At 43.2% G+C, this 25,077-nt stretch overlaps 2 protein-coding genes across 2 annotated transcripts; both read right to left on the reverse strand.

The window, feature by feature from the left end:
* Window positions 1–3,576: 3,576 nt before the first annotated feature.
* On the reverse strand, window positions 3,577–17,418 carry LOC139379533 (neuromedin-K receptor-like). Its single transcript, XM_071122351.1, has 7 exons — window positions 16,899–17,418; window positions 14,875–15,063; window positions 13,036–13,186; window positions 12,832–12,951; window positions 4,326–4,402; window positions 3,929–4,102; window positions 3,577–3,801 (listed from the first exon to the last, which is right to left on the reverse strand). Exons 1-7 carry the CDS (start codon window positions 17,273–17,275, stop codon window positions 3,663–3,665), a joined length of 1,227 nt encoding a protein of 408 aa, XP_070978452.1. The 5' UTR covers window positions 17,276–17,418; the 3' UTR covers window positions 3,577–3,662.
* LOC139379550 (putative uncharacterized protein DDB_G0271606) lies at window positions 9,689–12,735 on the reverse strand. Its single transcript, XM_071122366.1, has 6 exons — window positions 12,679–12,735; window positions 11,442–11,660; window positions 10,986–11,348; window positions 10,758–10,944; window positions 9,990–10,007; window positions 9,689–9,837 (listed from the first exon to the last, which is right to left on the reverse strand). The coding sequence occupies exons 1-6, from the start codon at window positions 12,733–12,735 to the stop codon at window positions 9,689–9,691; spliced, it is 993 nt and encodes a 330-aa protein (XP_070978467.1).
* Window positions 17,419–25,077: the final 7,659 nt, after the last annotated feature.

Genomic DNA, 25,077 nt, shown 5'->3' on the forward strand with positions numbered 1-25,077 from the left:
TAAGCAAGCTGGTCCTGCGGCTCTGTTCACAAACACAAACAGACACCACAGAGCCCCAGGACAGCAACACAATTAGACCCAACCAAATCATGAGAAAACAAAAAGATAATTACTTGACACATTGGAAAGAATTAACAAAAAAAAAAAAACAGAGCAAACTAGAATGCTATTTGGCCCTAAACAGAGACTACACAGCGGCAGAATACCTGACCACTGTGACTGACCCAACATTTAAGGAAAGCTTTGACTATGTACAGACTCAGTGAGCATAGCCTTGCTATTGAGAAAGGCCGCCATAGGCAGACCTGGCTCTCAAGAGAAGACTGGCTATGTACACACTGCCCACAAAATGAGGTGGAAACTGAGCTGCACTTCCTAACCTCCTGCCCAATGTATGACCATATTAGAGACACATTTGTCCCTCTCACAGACCCACAAAGAATTTGAAAAACAAGCCCAATTTTGATAAACTCGCATATCTACTTGGTGAAATTCCACAGTGTGCCGTCACTGCAGTAAGATTTGTGACCTGTTGCCACGAGAAAAGGGCAACCAGTGAAGAACAAACATCATTGTAAATACAACCCATATTTATGTTTATTTTTATTTATCTTCCCTTTTTCACATAATACGACATTTGTAATGTCTTTATTCTTCTGGAACCTTTGTGAGTTAAATAGTTTCTTTTGTTTATTTCACTTCTGTTTATTGTTTATTGTCTACTTCACTTGATTTGACAATGTTAACATATGTTTCCCATGATTGAATTGAATTGAGACAGATCATACAATACCTAGGGTTTTTATTTTGTCACACATCGATAGACATCACTTACAGGTCTTGATTCACATTTACTCGTTACATACTAAATATAGGTATAATATATCAATAAAGATAAGTAATATTTGAAATAAACATTACAAGCTGTTTTTAACAAACAAACAACTCAAAAAATACACAAGAACATACTAAAAAGGCCCCTGAGTAACAACTGACAGAACAGAAGGAACAGAAGGGTTAACTGACTATATAACTGACAGAACAGAAGGGTTAACTGACTATATAACTGACAGAACAGAAGGGTTAACTGACTATATACCTGACAGAACAGAAGGTTTAACTGACTATATAACTGACAGAACAGAAGGGTTAACTGACTATATAACTGACAGAACAGAAGGTTTAACTGACTATATAACTGACAGAACAGAAGGTTTAACTGACTATATAACTGACAGAAGGGTTAACTGACTATATACCTGACAGAACAGAAGGGTTAACTGACTATATAACTGACAGAACAGAATGGTTAACTGACTATATAACTGACAGAACGGAAGGTTTAACTGACTATATAACTGACAGAACAGAAGGGTTAACTGACTATATAACTAACAGAACAGAAGGTTTAACTGACTATATAACTAACAGAACAGAAGGTTTAACTGACTATATAACTGACAGAACAGAAGGGTTAACTGACTATATAACTAACAGAATAGAAGGGTTAACTGACTATATAACTGACAGAACAGAAGGTTTAACTGACTATATAACTGACAGAACAGAAGGGTTAACTGACTATATAACTGACAGAACAGAAGGGTTAACTGACTATATACCTGACAGAACAGAAGGTTTAACTGACTAATAACTGACAGAACAGAAGGGTTAACTGACTATATAGCTGACAGAACAGAAGGTTTAACTGACTAATAACTGACAGAAGGTTTAACTGACTATATAACTGACTGAACAGAAGGGTTAACTGCCTATATAACTGACAAAACAGAAGGGTTAACTGACTATATAACTGACAGGTCAGAAGGGTTAACTGACTATATAACTGACAGGTAAGAAGGGTTAACTGACTATATGACTGACAGAACAGGTTTAACTGACTATAAAACTGACAGAAGGTTTAACTGACTATATAACTAACAGAACAGAAGGTTTAACTGACTCAATAACTAACAGAACAGAAGGTTTAACTGACTATATAACTGACAGAACAGAAGGGTTAACTGACTATATGACTGACAGAACAGAAGGTTTAACTGACTATATAACTGACAGAACAGAAGGGTTAACTGACTATATAACTGACAGAACAGAAGGGTTAACTGACTATATACCTGACAGAACAGAAGGGTTAACTGACTATATAACTGACAGAACAGAAGGGTTAACTGACTATATGACTGACAGAAGGGTTAACTGACTATATAACTGACATAACAGAAGGTTTAACTGACTATATAACTGACAGAACAGAAGGTTTAACTGACTATATAACTGACAGAACAGAAGGGTTAACTGACTATATACCTGACAGAACAGAAGGGTTAACTGACTATATAACTGACAGAACAGAAGGGTTAACTGACTATATAACTGACAGAACAGAAGGTTTAACTGACTATATGACTGACAGAAGGGTTAACTGACTATATAACTGACAGAACAGAAGGTTTAACTGACTATATAACTGACAGAACAGAAGGGTTAACTGACTATATGACTGACAGAAGGGTTAACTGACTATATAACTGACATAACAGAAGGTTTAACTGACTATATAACTGACAGAACAGAAGGTTTAACTGACTATATAACTGACAGAACAGAAGGGTTAACTGACTATATACCTGACAGATCAGAAGGTTTAACTGACTATATACCTGACAGAAGAGAAGGTTTAACTGACTATATACCTGACAGAACAGAAGGTTTAACTGACTATATAACTGACAGAACAGAAGGTTTAACTGACTATATAACTGACAGAAGGGTTAACTGACTATATACCTGACAGAACAGAAGGTTTAACTGACTATATAACTGACAGAACAGAAGGTTTATCTGACTATATGACTGACAGAACAGAAGGTTTAACTGACTATATAACTGACAGAACAGAAGGGTTAACTGACTATATACCTGACAGAACAGAAGGGTTAACTGACTATATAACTGACAGAACAGAAGGGTTAACTGACTATATAACTGACAGAACAGAAGGTTTAACTGACTATATACCTGACAGATCAGAAGGTTTAACTGACTATATAACTGACAGAACAGAAGGTTTAACTGACTATATAACTGACAGAAGGGTTAACTGACTATATACCTGACAGAACAGAAGGGTTAACTGACTATTAAACTGACAGAACAGAAGGTTTAACTGTCTATATAACTGACAGAACAGAAGGGTTAACTGACTATATAACTAACAGAACAGAAGGGTTAACTGACTATATAACTGACAGAAGGGTTAACTGACTATATAACTAACAGAACAGAAGGGTTAACTGACTATAAAACTAACAGAACAGAAGGGTTAACTGACTATATACCTGACAGAACAGAAGGGTTAACTGACTATATAACTGACAGAACAGAAGGTTTAACTGTCTATATAACTAACAGAACAGAAGGGTTAACTGACTATATAACTAACAGAACAGAAGGGTTAACTGACTATATAACTGACAGAACAGACCTGGTTACAAGTTACTTATTGGTATAGAACAGAAATGGGGATTCCTATATGTCATGGAATCCAGGTGTGTTTGTTTGTGTTTCAATAAGGGTGTGTGTGTGTGTTTCAGTAATTGTGTGTATGTTTGTGTGTTCGCTTCGTCTCAAGTCCAAACCTCTCAGGTGAGCTCCGCGGCGGAGGTGGACCCTCGGGGGTTGCCGTGGTAACTAGCGTGTGTCAGGAGTGTATGTCGGGTTCCGTGACGATTCACCCCGTTGTGTGCGATGCTACCATGACGACCACCCTGACTCCTCCTCCTGGCGGAGAAGAAGATGAAGAAATGCATTATGGTCTGTTTTTGAAGAAACTTAAAACATGACGCAGAACCCACACACACACACACCCACACACACACACACACACACACACACACACACACGGTACCTGTCGCTGCGGTCGTTGTGTGGGTCGGCAGAGAAGGACTCGAAGCGGCTCAGGGTGTAGATGCTGCTCTGTCTGTTGGCATGGAAACTGGCGCTATGTAGTTCCATCTGGTCGTATTCAGACAGACGGACAAACGGACAGCAGCGCATTGCACGCTTAAACCCTGCACGGAACCTATGCACATAAACACATTGTACCTCTTAAACCCTGCACGGAACCTGTTATTGAGACAGCAGCAGATGACAGGGTTGTACATGGTGTGTGTTCCTAGCTCCTACCTGCTATTGAGACAGCAGTAGATGACAGGGTTGTAATGATGTGTGTTCCTAGCTCCTACCTGCTATTGAGACAGCAGTAGATGACAGGGTTGTAAATGGTGTGTGTTCCTAGCTCCTACCTGCTATTGAGACAGCAGTAGATGACAGGGTTGTACATGGTGGAGCTCATAGCCAGCCACAACACTGATAGGTACACCTGTTGGATGAGAATAATTTATAATTCATGCTAAACATTAGTAATGACTATATAGATAATCAGAGGTTGAATTGGGCCGGAACACAACGGTACCGGCACCTCCAATGTTCTATTAAATCACATGTTATTTGTCACATGCTTGGTAAATAACAGGTGTAGAGTAACAGCTGAATGCTTAGTTACGGGTCCTGCCCAACAACGCAGAGAAAAATACAATTGAAAAATAATAAAAAGATAATAACATGAGGAATAAATACACACTGGGTAATGATAACTAGGTTATATACACAGGGTACCAGTACTGGGTAATGATAACTAGGTTATATACACAGGGTACCAGTACTGGGTAATGATAACTAGGTTATATACACAGGGTACCAGTACTGAGTAATGATAACTAGGTTATATACACAGGGTACCAGTACTGGGTAATGATAACTAGGTTATATACACAGGGTACCAGTACTGAGTAATGATAACTAGGTTATATACACAGGGTACCAGTACTGGGTACACAGGGTACCAGTACTGAGTAATGATAACTAGGTTATATACACAGGGTACCAGTACTGTACTGGGTAATGATAACTAGGTTATATACTAGGTTATATACACAGGGTACCAGTACTGGGTAATGATAACTAGGTTATATACACAGGGTACCAGTACTGGGTAATGATAACTAGGTTATATACACAGGGTACCAGTACTGGGTAATGATAACTAGGTTATATACACAGGGTACCAGTACTGGGTAATGATAACTAGGTTATATACACAGGGTACCAGTACTGGGTAATGATAACTAGGTTATATACACAGGGTACCAGTACTGGGTAATGATAACTAGGTTATATACACAGGGTATCAGTACTGGGTAATGATAACTAGGTTATATACACAGGGTACCAGTACTGAGTAATGATAACTAGGTTATATACACAGGGTACCAGTAATGATAACTAGGTTATATACACAGGGTTACCAGTACTGAGTAATGATAACTAGGTTATATACACAGGGTACCAGTACTGAGTAATGATAACTAGGTTATATACACAGGGTACCAGTACTGAGTAATGATAACTAGGTTATATACACAGGGTACCAGTACTGAGTAATGATAACTAGGTTATATACACAGGGTACCAGTACTGAGTAAGGGTACCAGTACTGAGTAATGATAACTAGGTTATATACACAGATAACTAGGTTATATACACAGGAGTACCAGTACTGAGTAATGATAACTAGGTTATATACACAGGGTACCAGTACTGAGTAATGATAACTAGGTTATATACACAGGGTACCAGTACTGAGTAATGATAACTAGGTTATATACACAGGGTACCAGTACTGAGTAATGATAACTAGGTTATATACACAGGGTACCAGTACTGAGTAATGATAACTAGGTTATATACACAGGGTACCAGTACTGAGTAATGATAACTAGGCTATATACACAGGGTACCAGTACTGGGTAATGATAACTAGGTTATATACACAGGGTACCAGTACTGAGTAATGATAACTAGGTTATATACACAGGATACCAGTACTGAGTAATGATAACTAGGTTATATACACAGGGTACCAGTACTGAGTAATGATAACTAGGCTATATACACAGGGTACCAGTACTGAGTAATGATAACTAGGTTATATACACAGGGTACCAGTACTGAGTAATGATAACTAGGTTATATACACAGGGTACCAGTACTGAGTAATGATAACTAGGTTATATACACAGGGTACCAGTACTGAGTAATGATAACTAGGTTATATACACAGGGTACCAGTACTGAGTAATGATAACTAGGTTATATACACAGGGTACCAGTACTGAGTAATGATAACTAGGTTATATACACAGGGTACCAGTACTGAGTAATGATAACTAGGTTATATACACAGGGTACCAGTACTGAGTAATGATAACTAGGTTATATACACATGGTACCAGTACTGAGTAATGATAACTAGGTTATATACACAGGGTACCAGTACTGAGTAATGATAACTAGGTTATATACACAGGGTACCAGTACTGGGTAATGATAACTAGGTTATATACACAGGGTACCAGTACTGAGTAATGATAACTAGGTTATATACACAGGGTACCAGTACTGAGTAATGATAACTAGGTTATATACACAGGGTACCAGTACTGAGTAATGATAACTAGGTTATATACACAGGGTACCAGTACTGAGTAATGATAACTAGGTTATATACACAGGGTACCAGTACTGAGTAATGATAACTAGGTTATATACACAGGGTACCAGTACTGAGTAATGATAACTAGGTTATATACACAGGGTACCAGTACTGAGTAATGATAACTAGGCTATATACACAGGGTACCAGTACTGAGTAATGATAACTAGGCTATATACACAGGGTACCAGTACTGAGTAATGATAACTAGGTCATATACACAGGGTACCAGTACTGATAACTAGGTTATATACACAGGGTACCAGTACTGAGTAACGATAACTAGGGTATATACACAGGGTACCAGTACTGAGTAATGATAACTAGGCTATATACACAGGGTACCAGTACTGAGTAATGATAACTAGGTTATATACACAGGGTACTAGTACTGAGTAATGATAACTAGGCTATATACACAGGGTACCAGTACTGAGTAATGATAACTAGGCTATATACACAGGTTACCAGTACTGAGTAATGATAACTAGGTTATATACACAGGGTACCAGTACTGAGTAATGATAACTAGGTTATATACACAGGGTACCAGTACTGAGTAATGATAACTAGGCTATATACACAGGTTACCAGTACTGAGTAATGATAACTAGGTTATATACACAGGGTACCAGTACTGAGTAATGATAACTAGGTTATATACACAGGGTACCAGTACTGAGTAATGATAACTAGGCTATATACACAGGGTACCAGTACTGGGTAATGATAACTAGGTTATATACACAGGGTACTAGTACTGGGTAATGATAACTAGGTTATATACACAGGGTACCAGTACTGAGTAATGATAACTAGGTTATATACACAGGGTACTAACTAGTACTGAGTAATGATAACTAGGTCATATACACAGGGTACCAGTACTGAGTAATGATAACTAGGTTATATACACAGGGTACTAACTAGTACTGAGTAATGATAACTAGGTTATATACACAGGGTACCAGTACTGAGTAATGATAACTAGGTTATATACACAGGGTACCAGTACTGAGTAATGATAACTAGGTTATATACACAGGGTACCAGTACTGAGTAATGATAACTAGGTTATATACACAGGGTACCAGTACTGATAACTAGGTTATATACACAGGGTACCAGTACTGAGTAATGATAACTAGGTTATATACACAGGGTACCAGTACTGAGTAATGATAACTAGGTTATATACACAGGGTACCAGTACTGAGTAATGATAACTAGGCTATATACACAGGGTACCAGTACTGAGTAATGATAACTAGGTTATATACACAGGGTACCAGTACTGAGTAATGATAACTAGGTTATATACACAGGGTACCAGTACTGAGTAATGATAACTAGGTTATATACACAGGGTACCAGTACTGAGTAATGATAACTAGGCTATATACACAGGGTACCAGTCCATATGCAGGGGTCCGAGGTAATTGAGGTGTATATGTACATATAACTAGGAATAAAGTGACAGAGACAGTAGCATCAGTTCATGTGATGGGTCAAAAGGTCAATGTAGATAGTCCAGTTACTTAAATAGTTATCCAAATAGACTAACTATTTAACTAACTAACTATTTAACTAACTATTTAGAAGCTGTTAAGGCTCCTGTTGGTTCCATACTTGTTGTATCAGTCCTCCTGGTCGTGCGGTAGCAGAGAGAACAGACTTGGGTGGCTGGAGTATTTTACCATTTTTAGGGCCTTCCCCCATCTTGGATGGCAGGGAGCTATGCCACAGTGATGTACTGGGCCTACCCTCTTTAGCACATTGCAGCCAGATGTCAAGCAGTTGCCATACCAACATGCTTTCACAGACACAGCTGGCAAATGTTTTCAGCCTCCTGAAAAGGGAAGAAATGTTGTTATGCCTTCTTCATGGTCCAAGCACACCGAGACAGTCATGAAGAGGGCACGACAACACCTATTCCCCCTCACGAGACTGAAAACATTTGGCATGGGTCCTCAGATCCTCAAAAGATTCTACAGCTGCACCATCGAGAACATCACTGCCTGGTATGGCCCTAAAAAGTGTCAGACTCCAGCCACCCTAGTCATAGACTGTTCTCTCTGCTACCGTACGGCAAGCGGTACCGGAGCGCCAAGTCTAGGTCCAAGAGGCTTCTAAACAGCTTCTACCCCCAAGCCATAAGAATCCTGAAAATCTATTAAAATGGCTACCCAGACTATTGGCATTGCCCCTCCTCTTTTATACTGCTGCTACTCTCTGTTATTATCTATGCATAGTCACTTTAATAACTCTACCTACATGTACATATCAACTCAATTACCTCGACACCGGTGCCCCCGCACATTAACTCTGTACCGGTGCCCCCCTGTATTTAGCCTCGCAATTGTTATTTTACTGCTGCTCTTTAATTACTTGTTACTTTTATTTGTTATTCATATTTTAAACTGCATTGTTGGTTAAGGGCTTGTAAGTAAGCAGGTCTTACATCGGAACAACTGGTCCGGATTAGTGTCCCAGTCCTTGAAAGCAGAAGCTCTAGCCTTTAGCTCAGTGCAGATGTTGCCTGTAATCCATGGCTTCTGGTTGGGATATGTACGTACGCTCACTGTGGGTACAACGTCGTCGACGCATGTATTCAAGAAGTTTAGGACTGATGTGGTAAATTCCTCAAAGCCATCTGTGCTAGCGAAAAAGTCCTGTAGCTTATTATCCGCTTCAACAGACCACTTCAACAGACCACTTCAACAGACCACTTCAACAGACCACCTCAACAGACCACCTCAACAGACCACTTCAACAGACCACTTCAACAGACCACTTCAACAGACCACCTCAAAGCCATCTGTGCTAGCGAAAAAGTCCTGTAGCTTATCATCCGCTTCAACAGACCACTTCCGCATTGAGCGGGTCATTGGTACTTCCTGTTCTCTTGTAAGCAGCAATCATGAGGATAGAGTCATGGTTAGATTTGCCAAATGGAGGGCGAGTGAGAGCTTTGTATGTGTTTCTGTGTGTGGAGTAAAGGTGGTCTAGAGTTTTTTCACCTCTAGTTGCACAGTAAAAATGGTAAAAAAGAGGTCAAACTGATTTAAGTTTCCCTGCATTAAAGTCCCCGGCCACTAGGAGCGCCGCCTCTGGATGAGCATTATCCTGTTTACTTATGGCCTTATACAGCTGGTTGAGTCTGGTCTTAGTGCCAGCATCAGTTTGTGGTGGTAAATAGACAACTAAGAAAAATATAGATGAAAACTCTCTTGGTACATAGTGTGGTCTACAGCTTATCGTGAGATACTCTACCTCAGGTGAGCAATACCTCGAGACTTGTTTAATATTAGATTTCGAGCATCAGCTGTTATTGATAAAGAGACACACCCCTTACCTGAGGCTGCCGAATGGTCTGCACGATGGAGAAATCTTTGAGATATACACTGAGTATACAAAACATTAAGAACACCTGCTCTTTCCATGAGACTGACCAGGTGAATCCAGGTGAAAACTATGATCCCTTATTGATGGCCCTTGTTAAATCCACTTCAGTCAGACAGGTTAAAAAATATTTTTGTGTTGGGTTATACATGGGTAAGTGTTGAGACATGGATTGTGTATGAAAGCCATTCAGAGGGTGAACGGGCAAGACAAATATTTAAATGCCTTTGAATGGGGTGTGGTAGTAGGTGCCAGGTGCACTGGTTTGTGTCAATAACTGCAACAGTCCTGGGTTTTTCATGCTCAACAGTTTCCTGTGTGAATCAAGAATGGTCAACCACCCAATCGACATCCAGCTAACTTGACACAACAATGGGAAGCTTTGGAGTCAACATGGGCCAGCATCCCTGTGGAACGCTTCCGGCACGTTCTGGAGTCTATGCCCCTACAAAATAGCATTATTCTGTGCACGTGACAAAAACAATTTGATTTGATTTTGGTTTGAGGCTATTCTGAGGGTAATATGAGGGCAACTGAATATTAGGAAGGTGTTTCTGATGTGTGGTATACTCTGTGTATACCGTCTATGTCCTTGTTCAGCCACGACTCTGAGAAACAGGGTATTAGATATTATAGCTGGTCTGGTTGATAGGATAGAAGTTCACCCAGTTTGATCTCCAGCACATTCTCCAACATAAAGAGGACCGTATGTTTTGTTCACCCAGGTTAGGAGGCTGCTTGGCCTTATTGCACCTGTTGACCTGACTCTGTTGAACAGTCTGTTGAACAGTCTGTTGGACCTGACTCTGTTGAACAGTCTGTTGGACCTGACTCTGTTGAACAGTCTGTTGGACCTGACTCTGTTGAACAGTCTGTTGGACCTGACTCTGTTGAACAGTCTGTTGGACCTGACTTGGTTGAACAGTCTGTTGACCTGACTCTGTTGAACAGTCTGTTGGACCTGACTCTGTTGAACAGTCTGTTGGACCTGACTCTGTTGAACAGTCTGTTGGACCTGACTCTGTTGAACAGTCTGTTGGACCTGACTCTGTTGAACAGTCTGTTGGACCTGACTCTGTTGAACAGCCTGTTGGACCTGACTCTGTTGAACAGCCTGTTGGACCTGACTCTGTTGAACAGCCTGTTGGACCTGACTCTGTTGAACAGCCTGTTGGACCTGACTCTGTTGAACAGCCTGTTGGACCTGACTCTGTTGAACAGTCTGTTGGACCTGACTCTGTTGAACAGTCTGTTGGACCTGACTCTGTTGAACAGTCTGTTGGACCTGACTCTGTTGAACAGGCTGTTGGACCTGACTCTGTTGACCTGACTGTGTTGAACAGTCTGTTGACCTGACTCTGTTGAACAGTCTGTTGACCTGACTCTGTTGAACAGTCTGTTGGACCTGACTCTGTTGAACAGTCTGTTGAACAGTCTGTTGGACCTGACTCTGTTGAACAGTCTGTTGAACAGTCTGTTGGACCTGACTCTGTTGAACAGTCTGTTGGACCTGACTCTGTTGAACAGTCTGTTGGACCTGACTCTGTTGAACAGTCTGTTGGACCTGACTCTGTTGAACAGTCTGTTGGACCTGACTCTGTTGAACAGTCTGTTGGACCTGACTCTGTTGAACAATATGTTGGACCTGACTCTGTTGAACAGTCTGTTGGACCTGACTCTGTTGAACAGCCTGTTGGACCTGACTCTGTTGAACAGCCTGTTGGACCTGACTCTGTTGAACAGTCTGCTGGACCTGACCTGACTCTGTTGAACAGCCTGTTGGACCTGACTCTGTTGAACAGTCTGTTGGACCTGACTCTGTTGAACAGTCTGCTGGACCTGACTCTGTTGAACAGTCTGCTGGACCTGACTCTGTTGAACAGTCTGCTGGACCTGACCTGACTCTGTTGAACAGTCTGTTGGACCTGACTCTGTTGAACAGTCTGTTGGACTTGACTGTTGAACAGCCTGTTGGACCTGACTCTGTTGAACAGTCTGTTGGACCTGACTCTGTTGAACAGTCTGTTGGACCTGACTCTGTTGAACAGTCTGTTGGACCTGACTCTGTTGAACAGTCTGTTGGACTTGACTGTTGAACAGCCTGTTGGACCTGACTCTGTTGAACAGCCTGTTGGACCTGACTCTGTTGAACAGTCTGTTGAACCTGACTCCGTTGAACAGTCTGTTGGACCTGACTCTGTTGAACGGTCTGTTGGACCTGACTCTGTTGAACAGTCTGTTGACCTGATTCTGTTGAACAGTCTGTTGGACCTGACTCTGTTGAACAGTCTGTTGGACCTGACTCTGTTGAACAGTCTGTTGGACCTGACTCTGTTGAACAGTCTGTTGGACAGTCTGTTGAACAGCCTGTTGGACCTGACTCTGTTGAACAGTCTGTTGGACCTGACTCTGTTGAACAGTCTGTTGGACCTGACTCTGTTGAACAGTCTGTTGGACCTGACTCTGTTGAACAGTCTGTTGGACCTGACTCTGTTGAACAGCCTGTTGACCTGACTCTGTTGAACAGTCTGTTGACCTGACTCTGTTGAACAGTCTGTTGACCTGACTCTGTTGAACAGTCTGCTGGACCTGACTCTGTTGAACAGTCTGTTGGACCTGACTCTGTTGAACAGTCTGTTGACCTGACTCTGTTGAACAGCCTGTTGGACGGACACACGGATGGACAAACGTCTGTCCATCTGACAGCTCAAATGAGTCAAGTGTCTCCAACAGGTACAATAACAATAATCATTGACATTTCCATAATACGCGCTGTTACAGACAGACAGACTGACCTGTTGTATAGACTTGACTCTGTTCAGTTGTCTGTTGAGTCCTGTTATCATGAAGTAGAGGTGGTAGGGGAGCCAGCAGACTGCAAAAGTTACCACCACAATCATCATCATCTTCACCACCTAGACAACAGGAAAACGAATAAAGACGATGTGTGTGTCTCCATCCGTGTGTGTGCGTAGCTTTGTCCGGCTATGTCCGTGTACCTTCCTCTTGGCTTGTATCTGTAGATGGTAGTTATCTTTAGAGTCACCAGGTATCTCTCCGCCCCAAAGTGTCCTACCCACCAGACTGTAGGTACCAGCCATCACCACTAGAGGCAGCACATACACCAACACTGCTACTATTATATGATACCTGGAAAGAGAGACAGAGGGAGAGTTACAGAGAGATAGAAAGACAGACAAGTAGACAGAGGGAGAGAGAGAGAGGGGGAGAGGGAGAGAGAGAGAGGGGGAGAGGGAGAGAGAGAGAGGGGGAGAGGGAGAGAGAGAGAGAGAGAGAGAGAGGGGGAGGGGGAGAGGGAGAAAGACAGGGGAGAGGGAGAGAGAAAGAGAGAGAGGGAGAAAAGGAGAGGGAGAGAGAGACAGGGAGAGAGGGAGAGAGACAAATTAATAAATTAATGAAGGAAGCTATAAGTATTTAGACACATGAATGAGTCCTGTGCAGTGAGGTACTAACATGAATGAGTCCTGTGCAGTGAGGTACTAACATGAATGAGTCCTGTGCAGTGAGGTACTAACATGAATGAGTCCTGTGCAGTGAGGTACTAACATGAATGAGTCCTGTGCAGTGAGGTACTAACATGAATGAGTCCTGTGCAGTGAGGTACTAACATGAATGAGTCCTGTGCAGTGCGGTACTAACATCAATGAGTCCTGTGCAGTGAGGTACTAACATGAATGAGTCCTGTGCAGTGAGGTACTAACATGAATGAGTCCTGTGCAGTGAGGTACTAACATGAATGAGTCCTGTGCAGTGAGGTACTAACATCAATGAGTCCTGTGCAGTGAGGTACTAACATGAATGAGTCCTGTGCAGTGAGGTACTAACATGAATGAGTCCTGTGCAGTGAGGTACTAACATGAATGAGTCCTGTGCAGTGCGGTACTAACATCAATGAGTCCTGTGCAGTGAGGTACTAACATGAATGAGTCCTGTGCAGTGAGGTACTAACATCAATGAGTCCTGTGCAGTGAGGTACTAACATGAATGAGTCCTGTGCAGTGAGGTACTAACATCAATGAGTCCTGTGCAGTGAGGTACTAACATGAATGAGTCCTGTGCAGTGAGGTACTAACATGAATGAGTCCTGTGCAGTGCGGTACTAACATCAATGAGTCCTGTGCAGTGAGGTACTAACATGAATGAGTCCTGTGCAGTGAGGTACTAACATCAATGAGTCCTGTGCAGTGAGGTACTAACATGAATGAGTCCTGTGCAGTGAGGTACTAAAATGAATGAGTCCTGTGCAGTGAGGTACTAACATCAATGAGTCCTGTGCAGTGAGGTACTAACATGAATGAGTCCTGTGCAGTGAGGTACTAACATGAATGAGTCCTGTGCAGTGAGGTACTAACATGAATGAGTCCTGTGCAGTGAGGTACTAACATGAATGAGTCCTGTGCAGTGAGGTACTAACATGAATGAGTCCTGTGCAGTGAGGTACTAACATGAATGAGTCCTGTGCAGTGAGGTACTAACATGAATGAGTCCTGTGCAGTGAGGTACTAACATCAATGAGTCCTGTGCAGTGAGGTACTAACATGAATGAGTCCTGTGCAGTGAGGTACTAACATGAATGAGTCCTGTGCAGTGAGGTACTAACATGAATGAGTCCTGTGCAGTGCGGTACTAACATCAATGAGTCCTGTGCAGTGAGGTACTAACATGAATGAGTCCTGTGCAGTGAGGTACTAACATGAATGAGTCCTGTGCAGTGAGGTACTAACATCAATGAGTCCTGTGCAGTGAGGTACTAACATCAATGAGTCCTGTGCAGTGAGGTACTAACATGAATGAGTCCTGTGCAGTGAGGTACTAACATGAATGAGTCCTGTGCAGTGCGGGGCCAGTAGACGTAACACAGTGTTCTCTGTCCAATCTTTCTGGTGGTTGAGTAGTAACACAGCGGGAACGCTAGTACCACGGCCATACCCCAAATACAGCCTATCACAGACCTCGTTACCGTTGCCGAGAGGCGCGGCTTTAGTGGGTGGATGATGGCCATGTACCTAGGTAACAGGAGGTGACATAAGGAGAGGTCAGGGGTTAGAGGTCAGTGGTGAACTCAGGGTACAGGTCCTAATACCCCCTCCATCTCTCTACCCCCTCCATCTCTCTACCCCCTCCATCTCTATACCCCCTCAATCTCTCTACCCTCTCCATCTCTCTACTCTCTCCATCTCTCTACCCCCTCCATCTCTACACCCCCTCCATCTCTCTACCCCCTCCATCTCTATACCCCCTCCATCTCTCCATCTCTCTACCCTCTCCATCTCTCTACCCCCTCCATCTCTCCATCTCTCTACCCCCTCCATCTCTCTACCCCCTCCATCTCTCTACCCCCTCCATCTCTCTACCCTCTCCATCTCTCTACCCCCTCCATCTCTCTACCCTCTCCATCTCTCTACCCCCTCCATCTCTATACCCCCTCCATCTCTCTACCCCCTCCATCTCTCTACCCCCTCCATCTCTCTCCCTCTCCATCTCTCTATCCCCTCCATCTCTATACCCCCTCCACCTCTCCATGTCTCTACCCTCTCCATCTCTCTACCCTCTCCATCTCTCTACCCCCTCCATCTCTCTATCTCTCTCTCCCTCTCCATCTCTCTACCCCCTCCATCTCTCTACCCCCTCCATCTCTCTACCCCCTCCATCTCTCTACCCCTTCCATCTCTCTACCCCTCCATCTCTCTACCCCCTCCATCTCTCTCTCCATGTCTCTACCCCCTCCTTCTCTCTCCATCTCTCTACCCCCTCCATCTCTCTCTCCATGTCTCTACCCCCTACATCTCTCTCTCCATCTCTATACCCCCTCCATCTCTCTACCCCCTCCATCTATCTCTCCATGTCTCTACCCCCTCCATCTCTCTACCCCCTCCATCTCTCTCTCCATCTCTCTACCCCCTCCATCTCTTTCTCCATGTCTCTACCCCCTCCATCTCTCTACCCCCTCCATATCTCTCTCCATCTCTCTACCCCCTCCATCCCTCTCTCCATCTCTCTACACCCTCCATCTCTCTCTCCATCTCTCTACCCCCTCCATCTCTCTCTCCATCTCTCTACCCCCTCCATCTCTCTCTCCATCTATCTACCCCCTCTGTCCTATTTCCATCTCTCTCCCTCCATCCCTCCCTCTCTCTCCCTCTGTCTCTCTCTCTCTCTCCATTCTCTGAATCTTGACCTCTTTGCAGCTGATCTCCCCTTTAGGTCTGACCCCTTCTGTTGACACACTAGAGTGGCAGACATGATGCCTTGGAGGAATTGTCATCGGCATCCTATTTTCAGACATCAACGCCTGCCTCGGGGTCTGGGGTTGATGTCAAGCTCGGTGGTCTTATCACACGCAGGCTGTGCTTGATGATATTCTGACATCCTGTAGACGAACTGAACTCCATTGATGTTTCCACCAACGGAGAGGAGCAGACACCAGGCTTTGTGGAATCTAGCTCAGACTACAACGATGTCACATCGATTCGCCCCAAGGTCAATACTTCAAAAAATGTAAATGATGAAACGCCCACCTATCTACCCGTGTTTGTCCTCTGTAGTTGCCTTTTCGTTGTTTTGCTGAAATCCATACTTTTTCAATAAACTTTAATCAAATACCACCAACGACTGTGACCTTGTGGATATTCAATGGGCACATCATAGAGCAGTAAACAGTAAACATGTTTCATAATAAACGCTTCTAAATGTAAATGTCGTCTGAGCTACATTCCATAAAGGTCTCCTTACGGAGGGAAGTTTAATCCGCTGGAACGTTAAGTGATTCAACTGCTTTATTAGGAGATGCCTGTTCATGATCTCTCTATGTGAGGTACAACAACAACAGAACCTTTCTCACCGGTCCACGGCGATGGCCACCATGGAGTAGATGCTGGCGAACACCGCTGTCACAGGAAGGAAGTTGTGGAACTTGCAGTAGACGAGCCCGAAGTACCAGTCCCCGTGCGCAGCGTAAACGAAGTTCACGAATGAGTTGAAGGCCGCCATGGAAGTGTCCGCGAGAGCCAGGTTCAACAGGAAGTAGTTTGTCACTGTCCGCATCTGTTTGTGAGCAAGGATGATCCAGATAACGATGACGTTCCCGCTCACCGAGACAAACAGCACGAGACTGTAGGCTACCGTCCAGAGAGCGAGCAGCCAAACCGGCTGGACAAACTGGTTAGTGATGTTCCAGCCACCGACCGGGATGTTGGAGACGTTACTAGGCTCGCTCATAATGATGGAGAGAGAGGTTACTGGTAGCTATCGTTAGTAGTAGAGCGGTCTTATCTGATGGAGAAGAACAGATCCACCCAGTTTACAGCTTGTAAGGGAATGTCTTCATAGGGCTGTTAACTGTCTGGTCTCCCGGGAGATGAAGTGGCCTTAAAATAAACAGCGACTGGCGTCTTATTTTCACTTCAGTGACATCTCTCTCTGTCTCTCTCTCTCTGTCTCTCTCTCTGTCTCTCTCTCTATCTCTCTCTCTCTCTCTGTGTCTCTCTCTCTCTATCTCTCTCTCTCTCTGTCTCTCTGACTCTGTCTCTCTCTCTCTCTGTCTCTCTCTCTCTCTCTCTCTCTCTGTCTCTGTCTCTCTCTCTCTCTCTGTCTGTGTCTTTCTCTCTCTCTCTCTCTCTCTGTCCATTTCAATTTAAGGAACTGCCCCTTTTCTTTCAATTTTCACCTAAAATATTCTTGGCACCATTTGAAAGGAAACACTTAAATGTTTGTGGAAATGTGAAATGAATGTAGGAGAATATAACACATTAGATCTGGTAAAAGATAATACAAAGAAAAAAACAACCGTTCTTTTCTTGAATCATCTTTGAAATGAGAAAGGATATAATGTACTTTTCCAGCCCAGAAGCAATTTAGATTTTGGACACTAGATGGCACCATTGTTTATGTAACGTTTTTGCCTTTTCGTTTTTTTATTTAACCTTTATTTAACTAGGCAAGTCAATTAAGAACAAATTCTTATTTACAATGACGGCCTAGGAACAGTGGGTTAACTGCCTGTTCAGGGGCAGAACGACAGATTTTTTTTTACCTTGTCAGCTCAGGGATTTGATCTTGCAACCTTTCAGTTACAAGTCCAATGCTCTAACTACTAGGCTACCTGCCACCCCAATGAACCATTGCATTTCTGTTCAAAATTTGCGAGGAGCTGCAATGCTGGAGTGACCCACCTGATAACTGAGAGGCCTTTAAGTTGTTTTTCTACTCAACCTTTATTGAATAATAACTTGTGTTCCCGCTGTCTTATCTTATTGAGTTTCACCCCTGTGACACCCCTGTGACACCCCTATGACACCCCTGTGACACCCCTGTGACACCCCTATGCTGCCACAGGTCATACATTTGACAGGAGGTTAGGAAGTGCAGCCTGTCTTTTCTTGAGAGCCAGGTCTGCCTACGGCGGCCTTTCTCAATAGCAAGGCTATGCTCACTGAGTCTGTACATAGTCAAAGCTTTCCTTAAGTTTGGGTCAGTCACAGTTGTCAGGTATTCTGCCGCTGTGTACTCTCTGTTTAGAGCCAAATAGCATTCTAGTTTACTCTGAATTTTTTGTTAATTCTTTCCAATGTGTCAAGTAATTATCTTTTTGTTTTCTCATGATTTGGTTGGGTCTAATTGTGCTGCTGTCCTGGGGCTATGTAGGGTGTGTTTGTGTTTGTGAACAGAGCCCCAGGACCAGCTTGCTTAGGGGACTCTTCTCCAGGTTCATCTCTCTGTAGGTGATGGCTTTGTTATGGAAGGTTTGGGAATCGCTTCCTTTTAGGTGGTTGTAGAATTTAACAGCTCTTTTCTGGATTTTGATAATTAACGGGTATCAGACTAATTCTGCTCTGCATTGTTTGGTGTTTTACGTTGTACACAGAGGATAGTTTTTGCATAAATCTCCATGAAGTTATTTTACTCCTCCTCCATACTTCACGGTGGGAACTACACATGCAGAGATCATCCGTTCACCTATTCTGCGTCTCACAAAGACATGGCGGCTGGAACCAAAAATCTCAAATTTGGACTCATCAGACCAAAGGACAGATTTCCACCAGCTAATGTCCTGTGCGTTGGGGAAAGTAGAATAAGCTTTTCAATCACCCCTTTGTGATGTGGCCACCCTTTCCTGCTGGGCCCTCAGGTCACCATGTCTCTCTCCAGTTCTCTGAGCTCCACCATGGCTCTCTCTGAGCTCCACCATGTCTCTCTCTGAGCTCCACCATGTCTCTCTCTGAGCTCCACCATGTCTCTCTCTGAGCTCCACCATGTCTCTCTCTGAGCTCCACCATGTCTCTCTCTGAGCTCTACCATGTCTCTCTCTGAGCTCCACCATGTCTCTCTCTGAGCTCCACCATGTCTCTCTCTGAGCTCCACCATGTCTCTCTCTGAGCTCCACCATGTCGCTCTCCAGCTCTCTGAGCTCCCCCATGTCTCTCTGAGCTCCACCATGTCTCTCTCTGAGCTCCACCATGTCTCTCTCCAGCTCTCTGAGCTCCACCATGTCTCTCTCTGAGCTCCACCATGTCTCTCTCCAGCTTTCTGAGCTCCACCATGTCTCTCTCTGAGCTCCACCATGTCTCTCTCTGAGCTCCACCATGTCTCTCTCCAGCTCTCTGAGCTCCACCATGTCTCTCTCCAGCTTTCTGAGCTCCACCACATCTCTCTCCAGCTCTCTGAGCTCCACCACGTCTCTCTCCAGCTCTCTGAGCTCCACCATGTCTCCCTCCAGCTCTCTGAGCTCCACCACGTCTCTCTCCAGCTCTCTGAGCTCCACCACGTCTCTCTCCATCTCTTTGAGCTCCACCACATCTTTCTCCAGCTCTCTGAGCTCCACCATGTCTCTCTCCATCTCTCTGAGCTCCACCACGTCTTTCTCCAGCTCTCTGAGCTCCACCACGTCTCTCTCCATCTCTCTGAGCTCCACCACGTCTCTCTCCAGCTCTCTGAGCTCCACCACGTCTCTCTCCATCTCTCTGAGCTCCACCACGTCTCTCTCCATCTCTCTGAGGTCCACAACGTCTCTCACCAGCTCTCTGAGCTCCACCACGTCTCTCTCCAGCTCTCTGAGCTCCACCACGTCTCTCTCCAGCTCTCTGATCTCCACCATGTCTCTCTCCAGCTCTCTGAGCTCCACCATGTCTCTCTCCAACTCTCTGAGCTCCACCACATCTCTCTCTGAGCTCCACCATGTCTCTCTCCAGCTCTCTGAGCGCCACCATGTCTCTCTCCAGCTCTCTGAGCTCCACCATGTCTCTCTCTGAGCTCCACCATGTCTCTCTCTGAGCTCCACCATGTCTCTCTCTGAGCTCCACCACGTCTCTCTCCAGCTCTCTGAGCTCCTCCACGTCTCTCTCCAGCTCTCTGAGCTCCACCATGTCTCTCTCCATCTCTCTGAGCTCCACCATGTCTCTCTCCAGGTCTCTGAGCTCCACCATGTCTCTCTCTGAGCTCCACCATGTCTCTCTCTGAGCTCCACCATGTCTCTCTCTGAGCTACACCATGTCTCTCTCCAGCTCTCTGAGCTCCACCACGTCTCTCTCCAGCTCTCTGAGCTCCACCACGTCTCTCTCCAGCTCTCTGAGCTCCACCATGTCTCTCACCAGCTCTCTGAGCTCCACCATGTCTCTCTCCAGCTCCACCATGTCTCTCTCCAGCTCTCTGAGCTCCACCATGTCTCTCTCTGAGCTCCACCATGTCTCTCTCTGAGCTCCACCATGTCGCTCTCCAGCTCTGAGCTCCACCATTTCTCTCTCCAGCTCTCTGAGCTCCACCATGTCTCTCTCTGAGCTCCACCATGTCTCTCTCTGAGCTCCACCATGTCTCTCTCTGAGCTCCACCATGTCTCTCTCCAGCTCTCTGAGCTCCACCATGTCTCTCTCTGAGCTCCACCATGTCTCTCTCCAGCTCTCTGAGCTTCACCATGTTTCTCTCCAGCTCTCTGAGCTCCACCATGTCTCTCTCTGAGCTCCACCATGTCTCTCTCTGAGCTCCACCATGTCTCTCTCTGAGCTCCACCATGTCTCTCTCTGAGCTCCACCATGTCTCTCTCCAGCTCTGTGAACGTATCCCTCTCAGTGATGGAGGAGCAGTGTAGTTGTGTGTTCATGGTGTGTGTGTTCATGGTGTGTGTGTGTGTGTGTGTTCATGGTGTGTGTGTTCATGGTGTATGTGTTCATTGTGTGTGTGTGTGTGTTCATAGTGTGTGTTCATGGTGTGTGTGTGTGTGTGTTCATGGTGTGTGTGTGTGTTCATTGTGTGTGTGTGTGTGTTCATGGTGTGTGTGTTCATGGTGTGTGTGTTCATGGTGTGTGTGTGTGTGTGTGTGTGTGTTCATGGTGTGTGTGTGTTCATGGTGTGTTCATGGTGTGTGTGTGTGTGTTCATGGTGTGTGTGTTCATGGTGTGTGTGTGTGTGTTCATGGTGTGTGTGTGTGTGTGTTCATGGTGTGTGTGTTCATGGTGTGTGTGTGTGTGTGTGTGTGTGTTCATGGTGTGTGTGTGTGTGTGTGTGTGTGTTCATGGTGTGTGTGTGTTCATGGTGTGTGTGTTCATGGTGTGTGTGTTCATGGTGTGTGTGTGTGTTCATGGTGTGTGTGTGTGTGTGTTCATGGTGTGTGTGTGTGTGTGTGTGTTCATGGTGTGTGTGTTCATGTTGTGTGTGTGTGTGTTCATGGTGTGTGTGTTCATGGCGTGTGCGTGTGTGTTCATGGTGTGTGTGTTCATGGTGTGTGTGTTCATGGTGTGTGTTCATGGTGTGTGCGTGTGTCTTCATGGTGTGCGTGTTCATGGTGTGTGTGTGTATGTTAGAAACGAGAACATCACAGAGATGAGGTGTGTATATTCTTCCAGTGTTTAATAGTGAGACAGGATATAAAGACATATATATGGGGCCTGTCCCAAATGTACCCAATTCCCTTTCGAGGACTACTGCATTATATAGGGAATAGGGTGTCATTACTAAGGATTATATAGGGAATAGGGTGTCATTACTAAGGATTATATAGGGAATAGGGTGTCATTACTAAGGATTATATAGGGAATAGGGTGTCATTACTAAGGATTATATAGGGAATAGGGTGTCATTACTACTGCATTATATAGGGAATAGGGTGTCATTACTAAGGATTATATAGGGAATAGTGTGTCATTACTAAGGATTATATAGGGAATAGGGTGTCATTACTAAGGATTATATAGGGAATAGTGTGTCATTACTAAGGATTACATAGGGAATAGTGTGCCATTACTAAGGATTATATAGGGAATAGTGTGCCATTACTAAGGATTATATAGGGAATAGGGTGTCATTACTACTGCATTATATAGGGAATAGGGTGTCATTACTAAGGATTACATAGGGAATAGGGTGTCATTACTAAGGATTATATAGGGAATAGGGTGCCATTACTAAGGATTATATAGGGAATAGGGTGTCATTACTAAGGATTACATAGGGAATAGGGTGTCATTACTAAGGATTACATAGGGAATAGTGTGCCATTACTAAGGATTATATAGGGAATAGGGTGGCATTACTAAGGATTATATAGGGAATAGGGTGTCATTACTACTGCATTATATAGGGAATAGGGTGTCATTACTAAGGATTATATAGGGAATAGGGTGTCATTACTACTGCATTATATAGGGAATAGGGTGTCATTACTACTGCATTAAATAGGGAATAGGGTGCCATTACTAAGGATTATATAGGGAATAGGGTGTCATTACTAAGGATTATATAGGGAATAGGGTGTCATTACTAAGGATTATATAGGGAATAGGGTGCCATTACTAAGGATTATATAGGGAATAGGGTGTCATTACTAAGGATTATATAGGGAATAGGGTGTCATTACTAAGGATTATATAGGGAATAGGGTGCCATTACTAAGGATTATATAGGGAATAGGGTGTCATTACTACTGCATTATATAGGGAATAGGGTGTCATTACTACTGCATTAAATAGGGAATAGGGTGCCATTACTAAGGATTATATAGGGAATAGGGTGTCATTACTAAGGATTATATAGGGAATAGGGTGCCATTACTAAGCATTATATAGGGAATAGGGTGTCATTACTAAGGATTATATAGGGAATAGGGTGTCATTACTAAGGATTATATAGGGAATAGGGTGCCATTACTAAGGATTATATAGGGAATAGGGTGCCATTACTACTGCATTATATAGGGAATAGGGTGTCATTACTAAGGATTATATAGGGAATAGGGTGTCATTACTACTGCATTATATAGGGAATAGGGTGCCATTACTAAGGATTATATAGGGAATAGGGTGTCATTACTACTGCATTATATAGGGAATAGGGTGTCATTACTAAGGATTATATAGGGAATAGGGTGTCATTACTAAGGATTATATAGGGAATAGGGTGTCATTACTACTGCATTATATAGGGAATAGTGTGTCATTACTAAGGATTATATAGGGAATAGGGTGTCATTACTAAGGATTATATAGGGAATAGGGTGTCATTACTACTGCATTATATAGGGAATAGGGTGTCATTACTAAGGATTATATAGGGAATAGGGTGTCATTACTACTGCATTATATAGGGAATAGGGTGTCATTACTAAGGATTATATAGGGAATAGGGTGTCATTACTACTGCATTAAATAGGGAATAGGGTGTCATTACTACTGCATTAAATAGGGAATAGGGTGTCATTACTACTGCATTAAAAAGGGAATAGGGTGTCATTACTACTGCATTATATAGGGAATAGGGTGTCATTACTAAGGATTATATAGGGAATAGGGTGTCATTACTACTGCATTATATAGGGAATAGGGTGTCATTACTAAGGATTATATAGGGAATAGGGTGTCATTACTAAGGATTATATAGGGAATAGGGTGTCATTACTACTGCATTATATAGGGAATAGGGTGTCATTACTAAGGATTATATAGGGAATAGGGTGTCATTACTACTGCATTATATAGGGAATAGGGTGCCATTACTAAGGATTATATAGGGAATAGGGTGTCATTACTAAGGATTATATAGGGAATAGGGTGTCATTACTACTGCATTATATAGGGAATATGGTGTCATTACTAAGGATTATATAGGGAATAGGGTGTCATTACTAAGGATTATATAGGGAATAGGGTGTCATTACTAAGGATTATATAGGGAATAGGGTGTCATTACTACTGCATTATATAGGGAATAGGGTGTCATTACTAAGGATTATATAGGGAATAGGGTGTCATTACTAAGGATTATATAGGGAATAGGGTGTCATTACTACTGCATTATATAGGGAATATGGTGTCATTACTAAGGATTATATAGGGAATAGGGTGTCATTACTACTGCATTATATAGAGAATAGGGTGTAATTACTACTGCATTATATAGGGAATAGGGTGTCATTACTAAGGATTATATAGGGAATAGGGTGCCATTACTAAGGATTATATAGGGAATAGGGTGTCATTACTAAGGATTATATATGGAATAGGGTGTCATTACTAAGGATTATATAGGGAATAGGGTGCCATTACTAAGGATTATATAGGGAATAGGGTGTCATTACTACTGCATTATATAGGGAATAGGGTGTCATTACTAAGGATTATATAGGGAATAGGGTGTCATTACTAAGGATTATATAGGGAATAGGGTGCCATTACTAAGGATTATATAGGGAATAGGGTGTCATTACTAAGGATTATATAGGGAATAGTGTGCCATTACTAAGGATTATATAGGGAATAGTGTGCCATTACTAAGGATTATATAGGGAATAGGGTGTCATTACTACTGCATTATATAGGGAATAGGGTGTCATTACTAAGGATTATATAGGGAATAGGGTGCCATTACTAAGGATTATATAGGGAATAGGGTGTCATTACTACTGCATTATATAGGGAATAGGGTGTCATTACTAAGGATTATATAGGGAATAGGGTGTCATTACTACTGCATTATATAGGGAATAGGGTGTCATTACTAAGGATTATATAGGGAATAGGGTGTCATTACTACTGCAT

Source organism: Oncorhynchus clarkii, chromosome 21 (assembly GCF_045791955.1).
Source record: "Oncorhynchus clarkii lewisi isolate Uvic-CL-2024 chromosome 21, UVic_Ocla_1.0, whole genome shotgun sequence".
Lineage (NCBI taxonomy): Eukaryota > Metazoa > Chordata > Actinopteri > Salmoniformes > Salmonidae > Oncorhynchus > Oncorhynchus clarkii.